The sequence below is a fragment of the Simochromis diagramma genome, unplaced genomic scaffold (assembly GCF_900408965.1).
Source record: "Simochromis diagramma unplaced genomic scaffold, fSimDia1.1 OVJJ01000302.1, whole genome shotgun sequence".
Lineage (NCBI taxonomy): Eukaryota > Metazoa > Chordata > Actinopteri > Cichliformes > Cichlidae > Simochromis > Simochromis diagramma.
The window spans coordinates 8,183,832-8,199,518 of record NW_024386792.1 but is presented as its reverse complement, the minus strand read 5'-3'; the positions used below and the strand labels follow the sequence as shown (position 1 = coordinate 8,199,518).

Here is a 15,687-nt window from a genome sequence, read left to right as displayed (position 1 = left end):
TGTTGATGTGATGTTGGTTAAGGTGTTGTCAGTCATTCATTCATTCTCTTTGTTTTTTTTTCTCTCTATCATTGACCCGGTGCAGTGTCTCACTGCTTAACTTGAGCCCATTTTTTGTTGCACATAAATAGCATCAGTGAGCTCTGTGCATTTGTATGATTTGTCATTACAAAGGCAGCTCTAGCCAGCCTGTCCATCAGTCAAAGTAAGCGGTGCACTATTGCCCCCTTTTCTGTAAAAGCATTTTCTGCGTATTGACTTTCTAGAATATGAAACTATAATTTAACAAATCCTGACTTTTCTTCCATGCAAATATACCCTAAATGAAGAAAGTGAAGAAAAAAGCTTAGTTAGTTTTTGCATTGTTTAAAAATATACAATAAAAATCAGTTTTACTTTGCAGAAATTACAGATAAATGACAGTGATATTCACTGACATTTATCAGTACCCAACAAGCAGGCCTTTTCAGTCCATTTCCTTACTGCAGCTAACACCATTAAGATCTGTCTGTCTGGCACGGATCACCAGTTGCTTCCTGTCGTTCTGCACTTTTGCAGAAACACCCTTGAAAAGCGACTACTTTGCCTCAGTAATACCCATTTAGCAACCTTTTTAATTCAACGTGTTAACACTAAATATCCAACGCGTGCACTCATTAAAATAACATTATTTCCTAGAACCATGTGATGAAATTCGAGGTGGCTCTCCCTGCAACTAGAGCAACGTGTTAATCATCAGAAAATCAAACAATGCTATTTAAATCTTCATTACAAACTGTCAAACCACATTGATATTGCAGTTGTAAATGCTTCTTTCCTAACAACTGCATTTGTTTCTCATCTAATTGCCCCATGCAGAGATCAATAAGTATATAATGTTTTGATATGAGCCTGAAATACCAGTATTTAACTAGCATCCCTGCATCAGACAGCACTCACTAGGCCCACCACTCAAGTCACCGTATCTCCCTCTGTATACCACATTACATCATGCATGTAAAATTTAATCCAGGTGTAACACTTTAATGGCCCATTGAATTTAAAGTGCATTATTTGCTGTGTGCTCTTAAATGTCCAGCATCACGTCTGCACTGTGCCTTTCTGAATGGACACCCAGACTTTTAAAAAAAAGAAGGAATAAAAGGAAGTGGGGCCTGCATTGTGTCCCATCTTAAACAGCTCTATAATTTATGAAAGATGCATTTATATATACAGGCTTATTGAATAATCTCCAGCTCGAAGTGGAGACCATTCCACTACACTGCAGACAGTCTAACTGTTGCCATGGTTGTGAAGAATCAGTTTCTCAGTTCCAATTTTTTTTGTTTGCTCTTTTTGAATTTCTAAACCTATTCAAACCTCCTCCTACAGCCTGAATACTGCAGGTGACTTTGTAAACACAGCAAGAAAGAGTCTTCTGGCTTCACTTTTGCCCTTTTTTCGGTAGGTCCTCAAGGCCCAACGTGTGGGTGGAACTGTCAGCAGCTGTTACCTTTTCCCTGAAATTATGCCTGTAAAAGTTTGATGGCATTTCATATGGAATAAATCCTTTTGGTCAGCTTCCCTACTGCCACCTCGCTACGCTGGAGAGATTCATGTCCGGTTGCATATTTTTATGTGTGCTGGTGACATGCCACAACTTTCCTTTGCCAGTTTAATCCTGTTAATGTTGACAGTGGACTGTATCCCAGTCCATCAGCAACAGACAGTGTTAAAAGTGTTAGATGTGCTGTTAAACTCCAGGACAATGTAAATTCTCTAATGAACTTCTTTTGCATAACTTCAGAAACTGCTACGACCACTTTGAAGACAAGGATAATGTTCATGTAGGAACATGTATATTAAAAACGAAGGGTCCGCGGCCAGATGCTGCGAGGTGAAGGCGTTAATGAGATTCTACTTTTGTAGGTTATTATGAGCACGCAATTGTTCTGATTGATGGCGGCTTTACAAAAACAAGACGTGGATTCAGATATGTGTGAAAAATGATTCACGTCGTTTTTCCATTCGTACATTTTTGCACTGACATAAGATACAGCTATTGCAGAGGACGCAGTTTTATGGCATTCTACTTCCAAGTAGAAATGTGCAGAAAAAAGAAAAGCAATAAAGCCAGAATTAAATGAACTCTTCCTGTGCCAGTGGTAATGTGCAGATATGACAAGTATTTTGATGTTTAGTTTTTTGCAAGTACGTGCATTTCAGATGGCCATTATACTGGAACGCCATCAAGAGCACCCATGACCTGGATGATGAATCGTTCTTTTTAACTGTGGCCGCTGTCACCCGGTTTCATCAAACAATAGTTCCATGTTGCAGAGAGACTGGGATGCTGACTACATGATGGCTAGTGATGTATTATATATTGGAAAGCAGTAGGGAACATGGTGTTTTCACCAGTTCTCTGTGACATCTATGCAGAGGTCAAGAGCATGAGAACTTGCTTTTAGAATAAAGCCTGCAGCGACAGACTGCAGTTGACCCAGTGGGTCAGCAATTCCCTCTGTTGTGAATAGATGCATTTACACTCTATGTTCCAAACTATTGCTGGTTTTGTTCCAAAGGCAGGCATGATATACACACACATCATTTGGGCAGTTCACAACAGTGATAGAATTTATGCCTACTCTGGGTAAACAGTTCAGTTACTGTTCCCTTCCAGTCCTGTTTCAGTGAATTTCTCTACATGAGTATAAAAGTGACTTTAAGTTTAACTTAATCTTAGATGTTGTTGATGTCAATCGTTTTTTATTTGTATTTTCTCCACAACTTTATCAAGTGATGTGAAGAAACACACCACACCTCTTAGTCTTTGAATTCATGTGTTTTCAGTCCCATTTCCACAGTATAACATAAAGCCATGCTTTACAATCACTTTTAAACAAATGGGTCATTTTTAGTATGACACATTTTTCCAGTTGTTGTTTTTGCAAATCACATAAAAATGGAATAGAAATGTGTGGATTACTAAGCAATCTAATTCTGAATTTACTCAATGAACTCAGAGATGACTTTGGACCTCTAACCAAGAGCACTCCCACAAAACCAGTGGCAACACTACTTCTTCCATCTCTTCAGTTTCTAGTGCCAGGTTCTTTTTCAATATACTATGGCTTCTGTGGCAGGAATTACACAGCCTGTGCAGGGGTTCAAAGTGAATGGCTTAAGAATGGAGCGATGGCATGCTGACTTAAGGCCCTGTCATTGAAAATAATCAGGCCTCCGATGGACGTCAGGCACAGGAATTCTTATTTATTTGATAGTTTACATTGATAAACTTTAAAAAAGATATTTTTCCCTTGATAAAAATTTAATTACAGTTTTACTTTAAACTGTTATATTTTTAGGACCACGGACAGCGTGGTTTTCATGATGATCTCAAAAGCTGTACTCAAATGCATGGAAATAAGAGCGCTATAGAACGCAAATGAAATCTGCTAAGTACTGGGTTTTTTTGTTGTTTTTTTCCAGGGTGGGGGGATTGTTAAACAAATGCTCTGTGGAAAAGCTTCTGTGTTTATAGAATAAAAACCCTTTCTGATCAGGCATTTTATTTCTTAAATAATTGTATCCCTAGAAAACTGCACAACTTTGTAAATCAACCACAAACCAACCACAACTATCATTGCTAGGCATTAACATCTGCATAAAAGCTGTTCACAAGGAGCTTCACAGCATGCATTTCCATTGTCGAGTAGGTCCTCTATGCTAAAAAGCATTTTTGGTATGCATACAGATCTATTCAATCTACACATTAAACACTATTTTCAGTGAGCATTACCACTCCTATGCTCTACCTTACATGCTAAATTAGAGCAGTGTATTTTGCCACAGGCGTTCATGTTATCAACAACATCTCTGCTTGACATTAAATGGCAAATATGCGTTGGTACCAAACCAAGGCCATGCTCGTGTGCAGCCAGGCTTTCTCATCCTTTCTCCCTGGCCTGTGTTTTTCATTACAGCAAAAGAGGACAGGATATTAGTCTCCCTCAAGGGCCAAGGAGTGACCTGTTAGTCACAGAGCACAGTACTGTTAGCTACGGGGCAATAATATGGAGAAAGAATGCCCTGTAGTTTAGGGTGGGGTTGGGGGATTGGGGTGCGCTATGGTCTGGTCTGAGCGTTACTTGGATACTGAATAGACAGTTTAATGATGTCATGTTGAATCAGCACTGTGCTGCAAAGTGATGCTAAAAAAATTTATAGCCTTCTCTTATTTTTTCTTTTCTTTCAGTCTAGTCATGGCTCAATAAGGAGTAAAAACATATCGTTCAAAATACAGGCTGTTGCATGGATATATAAAGATATGTTTGAACCACTTTTATAGATTTCTCAAAATCTCCGGTTCATCAAAGAAAAAAAATGATAAGAAAACAGTAATTTCTTATTTACTGTAGTGCAAATCATTTTAGAGGCACACATGCCATCAATATATAAAGTAACCTGATATCTGTATAAAGAAATTGTAAGTCATTATAAGTCTTAGTGAGGGCCGCTACTTCATGAAAATGCAAATTTTGCACTACAGGTGCAAACACACATGTAGTGACAAAAACAAAATACTTTTTACTGCTGCGTGAGAGAATTTGTGCTTTGTGTGAAGCATTTGTTTCTGAGAAATTGCTGTTTAGTGTATATGCTTATATGCTTTTCATGGCATCAGTATGCCTGTTTATCTTCTTGTCTCATTGCATGTGGGATTTTGTGTGCATGTGCTCTGTGGGGGGATGGTGGACAACCTAAAAACCGAAAGCCGCCAGGGTGACCTAAATCAAGAGAGGTGATAACTCAGACGGATAGCTGGAGATTACCCAGGGATCAAGAGGCTCAGTGGCCTCTCAAACAACAATGACTGGAGAGCATATCCCTTCTCACTGCCCCCTACAGAGATCCTTATGGCTGTTATGGACCAAAAACTTGCATGCCAGTATTTTCCATAAAGCTTATCTGTCACATGGCTCTCTAGTTGTTTCCTTGTTTAATGAACAAAGAAGCATCATGCTTTAAAAGGCTCCCAAAACCCCAAAAATACTTTAAGCTCATTTTGTGACTCTAAGATGATTTTGTTGTTTCGGTTTAATGTCCAGACATCGTACTTATCAGTCTTTTTATGCTACATAGTGTAGAATAATAGGATTTGTAGCACACCATATTAGTTTTTTTTCAGCAACCATTTAGTAAACGATTATAGCTATTGAATTACAACTGGGTTTAATGAAATTGCTTTTGTGATTTGATTCTGTGTCATGTGTGTCTGTAAGCTAGAGTCTGTATCTGCACGGGTGCGTGACTGCAGGAGTGCGTGGCCTAGCCATTAATTCATGATTGATTGATTGAGTCTCCTATACTGTGGCCAATAACAAGCCTATATTCTCTTCTCAGTATATCTGTGAGTGTGGGATGTGTTGGTGCGTGGGCTCGTGAAAGAGGGGCAAGAGAGGTTGCTCACTGATTACTTTGTGCTTTGCTTCGTCCAAGGAAATAAAAACCATTTGTTCAGGATAGTTAGATATGTCTTTTCCTTTCTCAGCATCCTCACCTTTCACTCTAAAAGGTGCTGCAAAGACAGGCTTTTTCAGAGATGGAGACTGAGTGGATGCATAAATGCTTAAAAAAAGAGAGGAGAAAAAAACAATTAAAGCAACAAGATTTCATCTGAAAGAACAGCTCAATGTGCAGCCCTTTCATCTAAAAAAGAAATAATAGAAGAATGGCACGGTATCTGTTGCTATGAAATATATTCTTTTTTTTTTTTTACCTTTTGCAACATATTGAGATAAATCAGCATAAACAGTTTTTCAAAACAGACTGTGGTATCTTACTGTCATTCTTAAAAAAATATTTAAAGCATGGAGTATGTGGATGTAGGCCCATGCTTGAATATACAGTAAGTTGTGATGGGGGAGGTAGCTTGCTCTAGGCGATGCTTGTTCCAGGGACCATCTGGTTGCATTGGATTTTGGCATTGTTCACACTGTGTTCTCCAAACCTTTAACCCGCTTTCAGTCTCTGTTGTTCCTTTCATCAGATGTCAAGGTTACAATTAAACTATTTCACAATCTATTTGATTTCATTGCCTTCTAGTTTACAAGAAAAAAAACGATTCAATATCTGATTCAGTAATATTTTATTTAAAGAGTTCTGTCTATTTTTTTCAGCTTTTCTTTTTTCTTACAAATTGTAATGTGATAGCAAATTACTTTACTTGCTAATCCGTCTCTCTCCTCACACTGCCAAATCTGCAGTTTTAATGAAACAGCAACAGTAACAAGGTGAAATATACTATAAACTACTTACTGAATAGTATGTCAGTTTTATAAGAATTTTAGATGAAAGTAAGGAGATAGGATGAAAGCATTTCAGTAAGCACTGACAAAAGGCATCAAATTAAGTAACATAAGTTAAAATGCATAAATGACACACTTATACGAGGACAGGAGTAACACAGCAGAATATCTCCGTTGGTCTCTTTGTGAGAAAGATATATTGAGGGGTTACAAACAAATTCTGCAGTTTTATACCCGTACCCCAACGTGGGGAAAACAAATCTAAAATTGTGCTGCAGTGGGTGCACCCCTTTTCAGACATCAGCATGCAAGATGCACAGTATAGTGTTGAACATCCAGTCTCTTCCCTTTATAAATACCTAAGAGCTGCAAAAGTGTCCTTGTACCAGGAAAGCTGGGATTTAAGAAAATTGCTGCTTAAAAGGGGGTTATTTGGTGTTTCCAGGCTGTGTACTTTAACCTTTAGAGAGCTAAGCTTTAGCTGCTTGACATATACATTTAAGGAAATCAAATGATTTTGAGAGGCTACAAATATCATGTGGAATAAGGTCACAAGATAATGAGTTATACAGTTGGGAATAATGCCAGTATGTGATATGGCTGTTTATGGTCGTATGGTTTTTGCTGCCACAGATGAATTTGAATATAAAACATTTTTGTTGTTTGTTTGCTATGTGTGTGTGTGCTTAAATTATACTAAATAGCTGAAATAGTTGCTTAAACAATGCCAAAAGAATTTGTACATTAATTTCTGTTCCCTTTTATTGCATCTGCAGATTTTGTAGCTCAGCTGAAAATTCAGCCACAGCAATGTTTTCTTTTACCCGGTTATTTTCTGGTTGGGTTCAACTTTGCATATCGGTTTGCACAGTTGGACTCAACATTAAAGCATAACTCGTGACATTTTTAGCTCTAGTGGAATTTTATATTACCCATTTTAATGTTACGCAAGTGCAGTCCCTGAAAGGACTTTTCATGGTTCATCTTTGAATAAATTGCTAACATTTCTGGAATTTCCCCTGAATATGCTGTGAGTATACAGTATTTCATTTTCAGAGTTTGTGTATTAGGTTTGTTCTGCTTAGCTGTTGTTAAATGTCTGCTTGAAGGCTCTTTTTCAGTTTAAAAAACAACAACAATTGCAATATATTCATTTTTATTTGCAGGCATGAGACTTAACAAAAAAAAAAAAAAGCCATATGGGTGGTTTAAACAGATTTTGTCGCAAAACTCTTTTTCATTGTTGCTGTTATTTATTTATTTTTATCTACTCGCGCTCGCTCCTTTGTGCACATATGGACGCACAGGCAACACCACACACAGAGTACAGACCGGACCAAATACTTTCTCATCAAACATCCTCCCATTGTCATCTCAGGCCCATGGGTTTCATTAGTGCCAGCTTTAAAACAACAACTCTCATTCCCACTCCCACACACTAGTCCCAAATGTTTTCAGTGAAGAAGGATACAACACTCGCCTGAAGGGTAGGTGCATGTAAAATTTCACAAAATAGCGAGAAGTGGGAAATGCATTCTCTCCTCTCGTTTGACCGGCTCAGAAGAATAACGTGCCATCCACACTAACGCCGGTTTACCTTTTTAAATTTATGATCCCAACAAATGCGGTCGAGTAACTGTAGTTTGTGTTTACTGGAGAGATTCCAAATTTGAATTGCAACCAAAGTGAGCACCAAGCGTGTTTATTAATATAAAGCTTTAATTAGAGGCTTTCTGCTCTCTGCTATGAGCAGAGCGGACGATCACTATGGACGTCTTTTTGGCAGCGATTCTTTCCTTTTGTATTTGTTTTCACTGGATCTGAAGGATTTAATATGCCTCTTATGCTCCTAGGGCATCTCACTTTTATCCCTCATCTCACTGACTGTTTTCTAGAAATGCCCTTGAGCACCCCAAGTTGACAAGTTTTCCAGGGTGTACTGAGATAATCTTCTGTGTCACCAAAGCGTGTTCTCTGCATCCTAAACAAATTAGTGCAGAGAAGGTTTTTTTTTTTTTTCTGTTTTCTTGTGCAGCGCTGCCAGTGGTTTAAATGGGAAGAGTATAATAGCGTCTGATTTGTAGCGTCGTGACTTCTTTCCCCCACTTCAGTTGCAACAACTTTAACTAAACAGCAAAGTAGTGGACAGCAACTGACTTTGAGGTTGCCTAGCAACAAAGTCAAGATGCTTCGAGGGCCTTCATCTGCAGCTTCATAATAAAAGAAGATCAGAGCATCTAATGTTTCACTGTAAAGGATATTTAGCTGTGTAGTATTTCTCACGAACATAAAACATCTCCCATCAGGTTTTTGATTATTGTGTAGGTGATTTTGTTTTTACCTGTAACACACATACACCGTGTGTAACTTGCGCTTCACTCTTTTTGTTGCCTGTCTGAAGTTTTCAGAAGGCCTGCGGGGACTGCATATCTAGAGCGATCAGACATTTTACCATAGGGCAGGGGACGATGAGCCGGATTCAGGAATCCCAGCCCAGAAGGCTGCCTTATTCAGTATTCTGCCAGTGTGTGATCCTGACCTTACTGTAGCATGTCCTTGGTGCATGCGGAGCGCAGCAAATGCCTTTTTGGGGGATTGCATGCTCCAGCCCATTTTAATGTGTCGTTTCATTCTCAACACACTATCGCTAAGCCGTGCAGCGGGGGCTCGGAGCAACCATTTTGATGATGAGTCTGATTGAATTAATACTGTTGAAGCTGACACTTAATGGTTTATGATTAGTTAGAATCATTAAAAGATGAGGCAGATCTGTGTAAAAGACGTCCTAAAACCCCTGTGTTTGCCATACAATGAGGGAATAGGTTTTAAACTATGACCTTAAGCTAATCCATGAAGTCTCACCTACTGAAAATCACACATTTTGTACACACACAACAAGCGTTACAGGTGGCACGAGGTGCTGGACATAACACAACGAAAGCAAACTTCTCTGGGTAATTTAAAGTTGTTGTTTTAGAGTCGCTTGGGGAGGAATATCGATGCAAACAAGATCTTGCACTTCTACACGGGATCACCACAGCAGGTAGCTCCACATATTTGAGTTTGCCATTTTGAATTTTTTATGCCAGATGACCTTACTGACCCGGGCCCACAGGGATTTGTCTTCTCCTGGGATTCAACTGGTGATCTCTTGCTTGTAAATTCGTAAAACACACCACCGTGGAGCTAATTGACTTGGAGGGAATGTATTCAAATTCATTATAAATATTCAAACAGTATAAGAGCAAATATTGTTAAGCAACAACTTTTCTTATTGTATTTTAAAACACTTTCTCCTCCACTGTTTTTGTTTACAGGGGAGCTATAATCATAGATCTAAATGTGCATCATAACTGCTTTCTCATAATTATTGGCAAAACTGCAGTATATTTTATTTGCCTTTTTTTCAACGCAATTTCCTTTTACCTGTTGTCTTTGTTAATAGACTCTGTTTTTTGTCTGTTTCTCTGTGTTTTCAGCACCTATTTCCTCTCTTTCTCCACACTCCCACAGTTCGTCTGGCCATCTGGGCTTTCTCATGTTGAAACAACAAAAAAAGCACTTTTCTGTTTGACTCATACCTACTTCCTGTTTAATGATGCAGTGTGAATTATTTTCAGTTTTCTTTAACATACTTGCTGTCGAAACTAGAGTCAGATGGAATTTGCAATGCCGTAACGAAAACTAATAAATTTGTCACTAAACATTAGCTGTAGCGTTCTGATCGTAAACACAAGTTGTTCAAAAGTGGATTAGAGAACTTTACAAAAGTTCTTTGATCCACTTTTCAAACAGATTGCTTTCCTCTATAAAACAACTGAAGTACCAGAGTAACAACTGCACTCCTTTCCAGCATAGGTAGACTGATAATCGCTGTATTTTTCACTTTATTCATTCTTCAAATGTCCTCTAAGTGGCAAAATTATTAGATGTAAACTCATAAATGCCAGAAAATGCTGAGGATTTTCTATGAGTCTGTTGTGGCCAGTGCGATCCTCTATGCTGTTGCATGCTGGGGGAGCAGGCTGAGGGTCGCAGATGCCAACAGACTCAATAAACTAATCCGTAAGGCCAGCAATGTTGTGGGGATGGAGCTGGACTCCCTCAAGGTGGTGTCGGAGAGGCGGATGTTGTCCAAGATAAAGACAATGTTGGATAACACCTCCCACCCACTCCATGACATGCTGGTCAGTCACAGGAGCTCGTTCAGTGAGAGACTGAGATTACCGAAAAGCACCACTGAACGACACAGGAAATCTTTCCTGCCTGTGGCCATCTCCCTGTACAACGCATCCACTTAACACACTGTTTACTGCTACAACTACACATGTTTCTTTTCCAGCTATTTATTTATGAGTGACTTATGTATGTATGTATATATATGTACTATTCTTAGTTAGCGTATTGTCTGTCTTGTCTTAATGTTGGTTTATAATGGAGCACTGTAACAAAAAATAATTTCCCCCAGGGATCAATAAAGTATTCTGATTCTGATTCTGATTCTGATAAATGAAATTTCTTTGATTCCCTAAGCATTTTACCAACAAAGGAAAACAACCTGATAAATGCAGGCTTGTAGTCATTTTAGCTCTTAAAAGAACATCCTGGGTACAGTAAATGCAACACTGTCCTGTTTGTTTGAAATTAAATGATTGAGATGAACATAGATCACAGAATTTATATATTTATACACAGTATGAAAAAACCCCACTTTAAATAAAAACATGGCCTGTCACACGTTTGTATTCTTAGAACTGTATTGCCTGTGTATTAAACTAGCACGCAACATCACAGTGTAGTTTACACATTCAAAGATGATTGACACTGTGGGCAGACTCCTAGAATATCTCATGACTGGTAATTCAGAAACAGTTTTCAGTGTCACACTTTATTTAAAGATATACGTCACATAGATATTCGAAAGCTCATTTCCCTCCTAGCAGCCTCACGTTTGTGTGTTTGTTTGTTTTTCTTTTTACTGTGCAAAGTTGTAGCAGTGGTAGAGGTGTTCAGCTGAAATGCTTTTTTTAAGTGACGGAGGGGGTTGATGTCACATTGCATCATCGTTTTTTGTAAAAGAGCAAATAATATTAATACTGTTTTTTATTTGTATATATTTATCAACCAAATCAACTATTACAGGTTCAGTCAACCAGTGCTCATCTGTGCCCCCCCTCCCACAAGAAACACACACACACTCCTTTTACCCCACCCAGTTGAAACAAATAGCTCCACCCCTCATCCCCCCACCCGCCCCCATAACCCTACTTTTCTGTAGTATTGTGTTGTGACATTATGAAGTAAAGTGTCCTGATATGATTTTTGTTGTGATTTGACACTATCTATATCAAATGTAATGATATAAAATAAGTAGATTTAAATATTTAAAAAACTGTAGGATTAAAAAAATGAAATTAAAGAAGTTATATTCAAGCATTTAGGCAGGTATGCTTCCTTTCCGGCCATACAACAATATAAATATACCTCCCGGAAACAGCTGAACACACTGAGGCACCTAAGAGAGGTGGTTTCTCAAGGATGTGCCATATGTGTCATGCTAATCATTAAGAAAAAAACCTTCAAACATACTTCTAGTGGCAGGTAACAGTGCTAACAAGCCTACCCAGTGGCACTTTTGTGATCAAGCCCAGACATCGGTTTTTAAGGCAGTTAGGCTGCACAGAAACATGCACAGATTTGTAGTGGGGCGCTGCTTGGTTGGCAGAATGTGATCCCAGCGTCGCTGCTGGCCATCAGAGTCGATAGTCAGCAAAGTCCAATAAAAGCTTGTCTTTCTGTTCCTCCTCTTCTTGCTGTCAGGTACAATGGTTTTCACAAGTTAGACATTAAACGCACCATCAGTTTAACTGTGGTACTGCAGTAATGCAAACATGCTGTTTCACTCTGCCATAGGCTGTCTGATCCCACTACCGAGTGTTGCACTCTTATGGTGACTGTCTTGAAAGAAGCGAAGCTTCAGTGTGCTGAGCGCATTTTTACCTTTGAGTGTGTAAGGATGTTGCACCTGACCCTTTCAGAGTTTGCAATGCAGACGTAAATATTTTAACGTTGTTCTCTCTGTCTCTTTCTCTCTCTTTCATGGCTTCCTTTTTGGATCCACTTGTCTTCTGCCCTGCATTTAATATGACAGGTAAGTCCATCTCTTGTATTTCTACCGACGCCTCTGGGCTGGATCTCGCTTGTATGCATCGAGTGTCACACTGAGAATGTTTACCAAAATTGCATCTTAAGTACTGGGGATGCATCTTTAGTCCAATGGTTTTGTAAACAGTGAGCACATTCCCTTTTTCTCAGCTGACACTTGGAGAATGGGGCAATTCCATTTATGCAGCCAATCTCATTGGCTACTGGAGAGATGCCAATCTCTCTCGAAGATAGGGAAAAGAGAGGGAGCAAAGAGAGTAGGAGAAAAGCATTTATTCATCCTGACACAGATCAGATAAATGGGAAATGATAAATGCTGTCTATTTTTACTTCCCCTAACCGGTGTTAACTTTATATTCAAAAGGAAGCTCTTATGGGCTTACTATGCCTCTGAAAAACCTGATCAAAGTTTTGTTAGGGATTTACTTTTATTTTTCGTGATCTGCCTATAAATTATGAAAGATGTAATTATTGTGATTAATAATTTAGCATAAAGAGTGAATATGCTGAGCTAATGATATACTGCTTGGAGAGGAGGGAACAAAAAGTATGTGGTTATAAATTAAGAAAACAAAAAAAGGGCCTTGCTTTAAAGTCAGTTCCCATTATGCATTTAACTATTGCTAATGTTTTCTCATTTGAATTCTTTCGATATCTGATTCCGCCCACGTCTAACATGGTGAATTTAAACATTTACCCAGGCAGCTTCATTTGTAGCTGTTGAAAAGGCCAGGAACCTTTTTAAAATGACAGCCAGGGTGACATTTACATTTAAGACAATCTGCACATTTTAAGACTTTAAATTTAAGTCCAGATAAACAGAATACCATTCTGTATTCGAGGAGCGTAACAGACGCTGTGGCTTGAATCAAATTCAGACCTGTGCCTTTTTTAATATTTTAATTTGTTCTCTAGCTATTTAAATTTAAAGGTTACAACTCCAATTTAGCAGTCATTATAAAAGAGCAATTTATTGTTTTTGTTTGTTTCACTTGTTTAGACACACAAATCCTTGATCGCCTTGGCAAAATTACTAAATGATGACATTTGTATAGTCTTAAAAAACAAAGAGAAAACATCAAATTGACATTTTGTAGTTATAAGTAAGTGAAGATTGAAGCAGTTTTCATTCCTTTGGATACATAAAGTCTGAATCTGGGGCTCCAGATTAGGAGCCACTGATAGGAGACACCTCAAGGCATGAACGTTTGTTTTATTCCAGGGTCTGGTGGTCCCCTTTGCTTTTGAAATGTGCACTCTCAAAGGCCTTCAAGAAATAAAGACCAAATAGCAGAGAAAAATGACATTTTGAATCAATAGAAAGCTTCGAGAATAACCTTGTCTCCTAATAATTACACACAGTTTCAACTAAGCTACAACTTTTGAGTTAGCACAAGTGTGGCTTTCTATGGTAGTTATGTGTGATACAGTATAGAGACAGGCCTTGTTCCTTATTGACATTGTCCCCTCGTTTTATTTCTAATTTAGCCTTTCCAGTTTTGTTGCTGTTAGCTTTAACAAAGCTAAAATATGCTGGCCTTAAAAGCTTCACCACAATTTCCTGGATTCAGGCTGCTGGAAGTGAAGGAATAAGTGGCAAAAATATTGAAGGCATGCTAGTAGACGGTGTTTTAAACATTTAAATAAAACTACAGGTCTCCTTTAATAATATATCCCCAAAGCAGCACTTTGGGAATACCACATGCTAGTGGAAGAAGTGTTTGCCGTGTGCTGTCTTGTCTGTGCACAATATTGGTAGACTACTGTACACTAAACATTACCTACATATTCTTTGTAAAGGAGATACATATTCAAACACAAACATTTTTTGTTATTTGTTGAATTTCTGATCGGTCCCTCCAAAGATGTTTCAGAACCTCGTAGGATCAGTCAGGAAAAAATGCATTAAAAAAAAGTAAGAATTTTTCTTCCTGCTTCCCATCTGTTTGTTTTTTATTTTGGTTTTCATAACGTTCAGCTTTGGAATTGGGAAATTTTGACAAGTATATAACAAATTCATGACTAGTGCGTTACAGGAAAACTAGCTCGCTGCACTATTTAGACACTCTGTGTTTCCGTCTCATACTTCCATTGTTACTGATGTCACAGTCGCCCTGGCAAGTGATGCAACAAATATGTCCTCCATGGCAAGTATTTGTAATAGAAGGTATTTGTTGCTACAACCTTCAAATGTATCCCTTAAATATGATTTCATCCGCAGATTTTTTTTTCTTTTTACACTGAATCAGACTATGCTTCGTTATTAATTTCTACTTTAAGATAAGTGTTAGATATATCTCCAAACATCTAATTTAATAGGACAATGCCCATATCCACTAACATGGAAACAGGAAAATCATTATGTTTAAAATTGCATGCCAGACAATGCATGATAGACAACGTGAGGTGTGAGCATTATATCCTATATTAGATTTGTTTAATATCTCATCATCTGAACTATCTGTAAAGGTATAAATAACTATGATAAAAGAACAGGAAATCCTGCTTTCAGTCCTGGATAAAGCTTTGTCGTTCAGCCACCGTAATACTCTGAATATTAGGCACTGACCCACATCTGCCATCATGCAGGTTACATAGAGCCCCAGATGCAGGCCCAGCTGTTGCCATGTATTATCACACTGACTGACCCTGATGTTTTAAGTTAAATGCAAGACAAAACATTAGCATACGCTAATCCAACCATACCATGGCATGTAAGTTAACTTTAAAACAATGCACTATTAATAATAATAATAATAATAATAATAATAATAATAATAATACTAAGCCTCTCCCACCCCCTAAGTATGAGTAATGTCAACCTTGCCCCCATTCTCTAACTGGTTTTACCTTCAGAGTACCACAGCTCTTCCATATGTAGGTAAGAATAATGACTCCTCAGTCATTATTATTAATTCAGTGTTGCTACAGTGTGGTGCATGTAAATGAAGCAGTGGGCAGAGAGAGCTATAGGCTGCCTGGAGAGTTAGCCTGAGTAATGAATGTAATTATTGTGCCCTATTGGACCCGTGTCTGTTTTAGCAAAGTTATTATTTTGACAGTTTGCGCCACATTCATAAGAAAAGGTCTGGAATTAAATTATAAGCTTCCTTTACTTTTGCATCTAAATGTATTATTTGTCAGAGTAATCTCTCTGTATAATTTATGTGTATGTCTGTATGTGTGTGTGTGTGTGTGTGTGTGTGTGTGTTAAATTCCCCTCTTACTGTCC

General features: G+C 38.2%; 1 protein-coding gene across 2 annotated transcripts in view; it reads left to right on the top strand.

The window, feature by feature from the left end:
- ctnna2 (catenin (cadherin-associated protein), alpha 2) overlaps nt 1–15,687 on the top strand; it is a 334,263-nt gene that overhangs the window by 165,237 nt on the left and 153,339 nt on the right. The window contains exon 8 of one of the 2 annotated variants that reach the window (XM_040024190.1): nt 12,442–15,530. The exons of the other annotated variant lie outside the window; for it this stretch is intronic. Within the exon in view, the coding sequence (XP_039880124.1) occupies nt 12,442–12,585 (144 nt within the window). The 3' untranslated portion in view covers nt 12,586–15,530. Of the gene's footprint in view, nt 1–12,441; nt 15,531–15,687 lie in introns of those variants that run through there. 2 annotated transcript variants of the gene reach the window in all.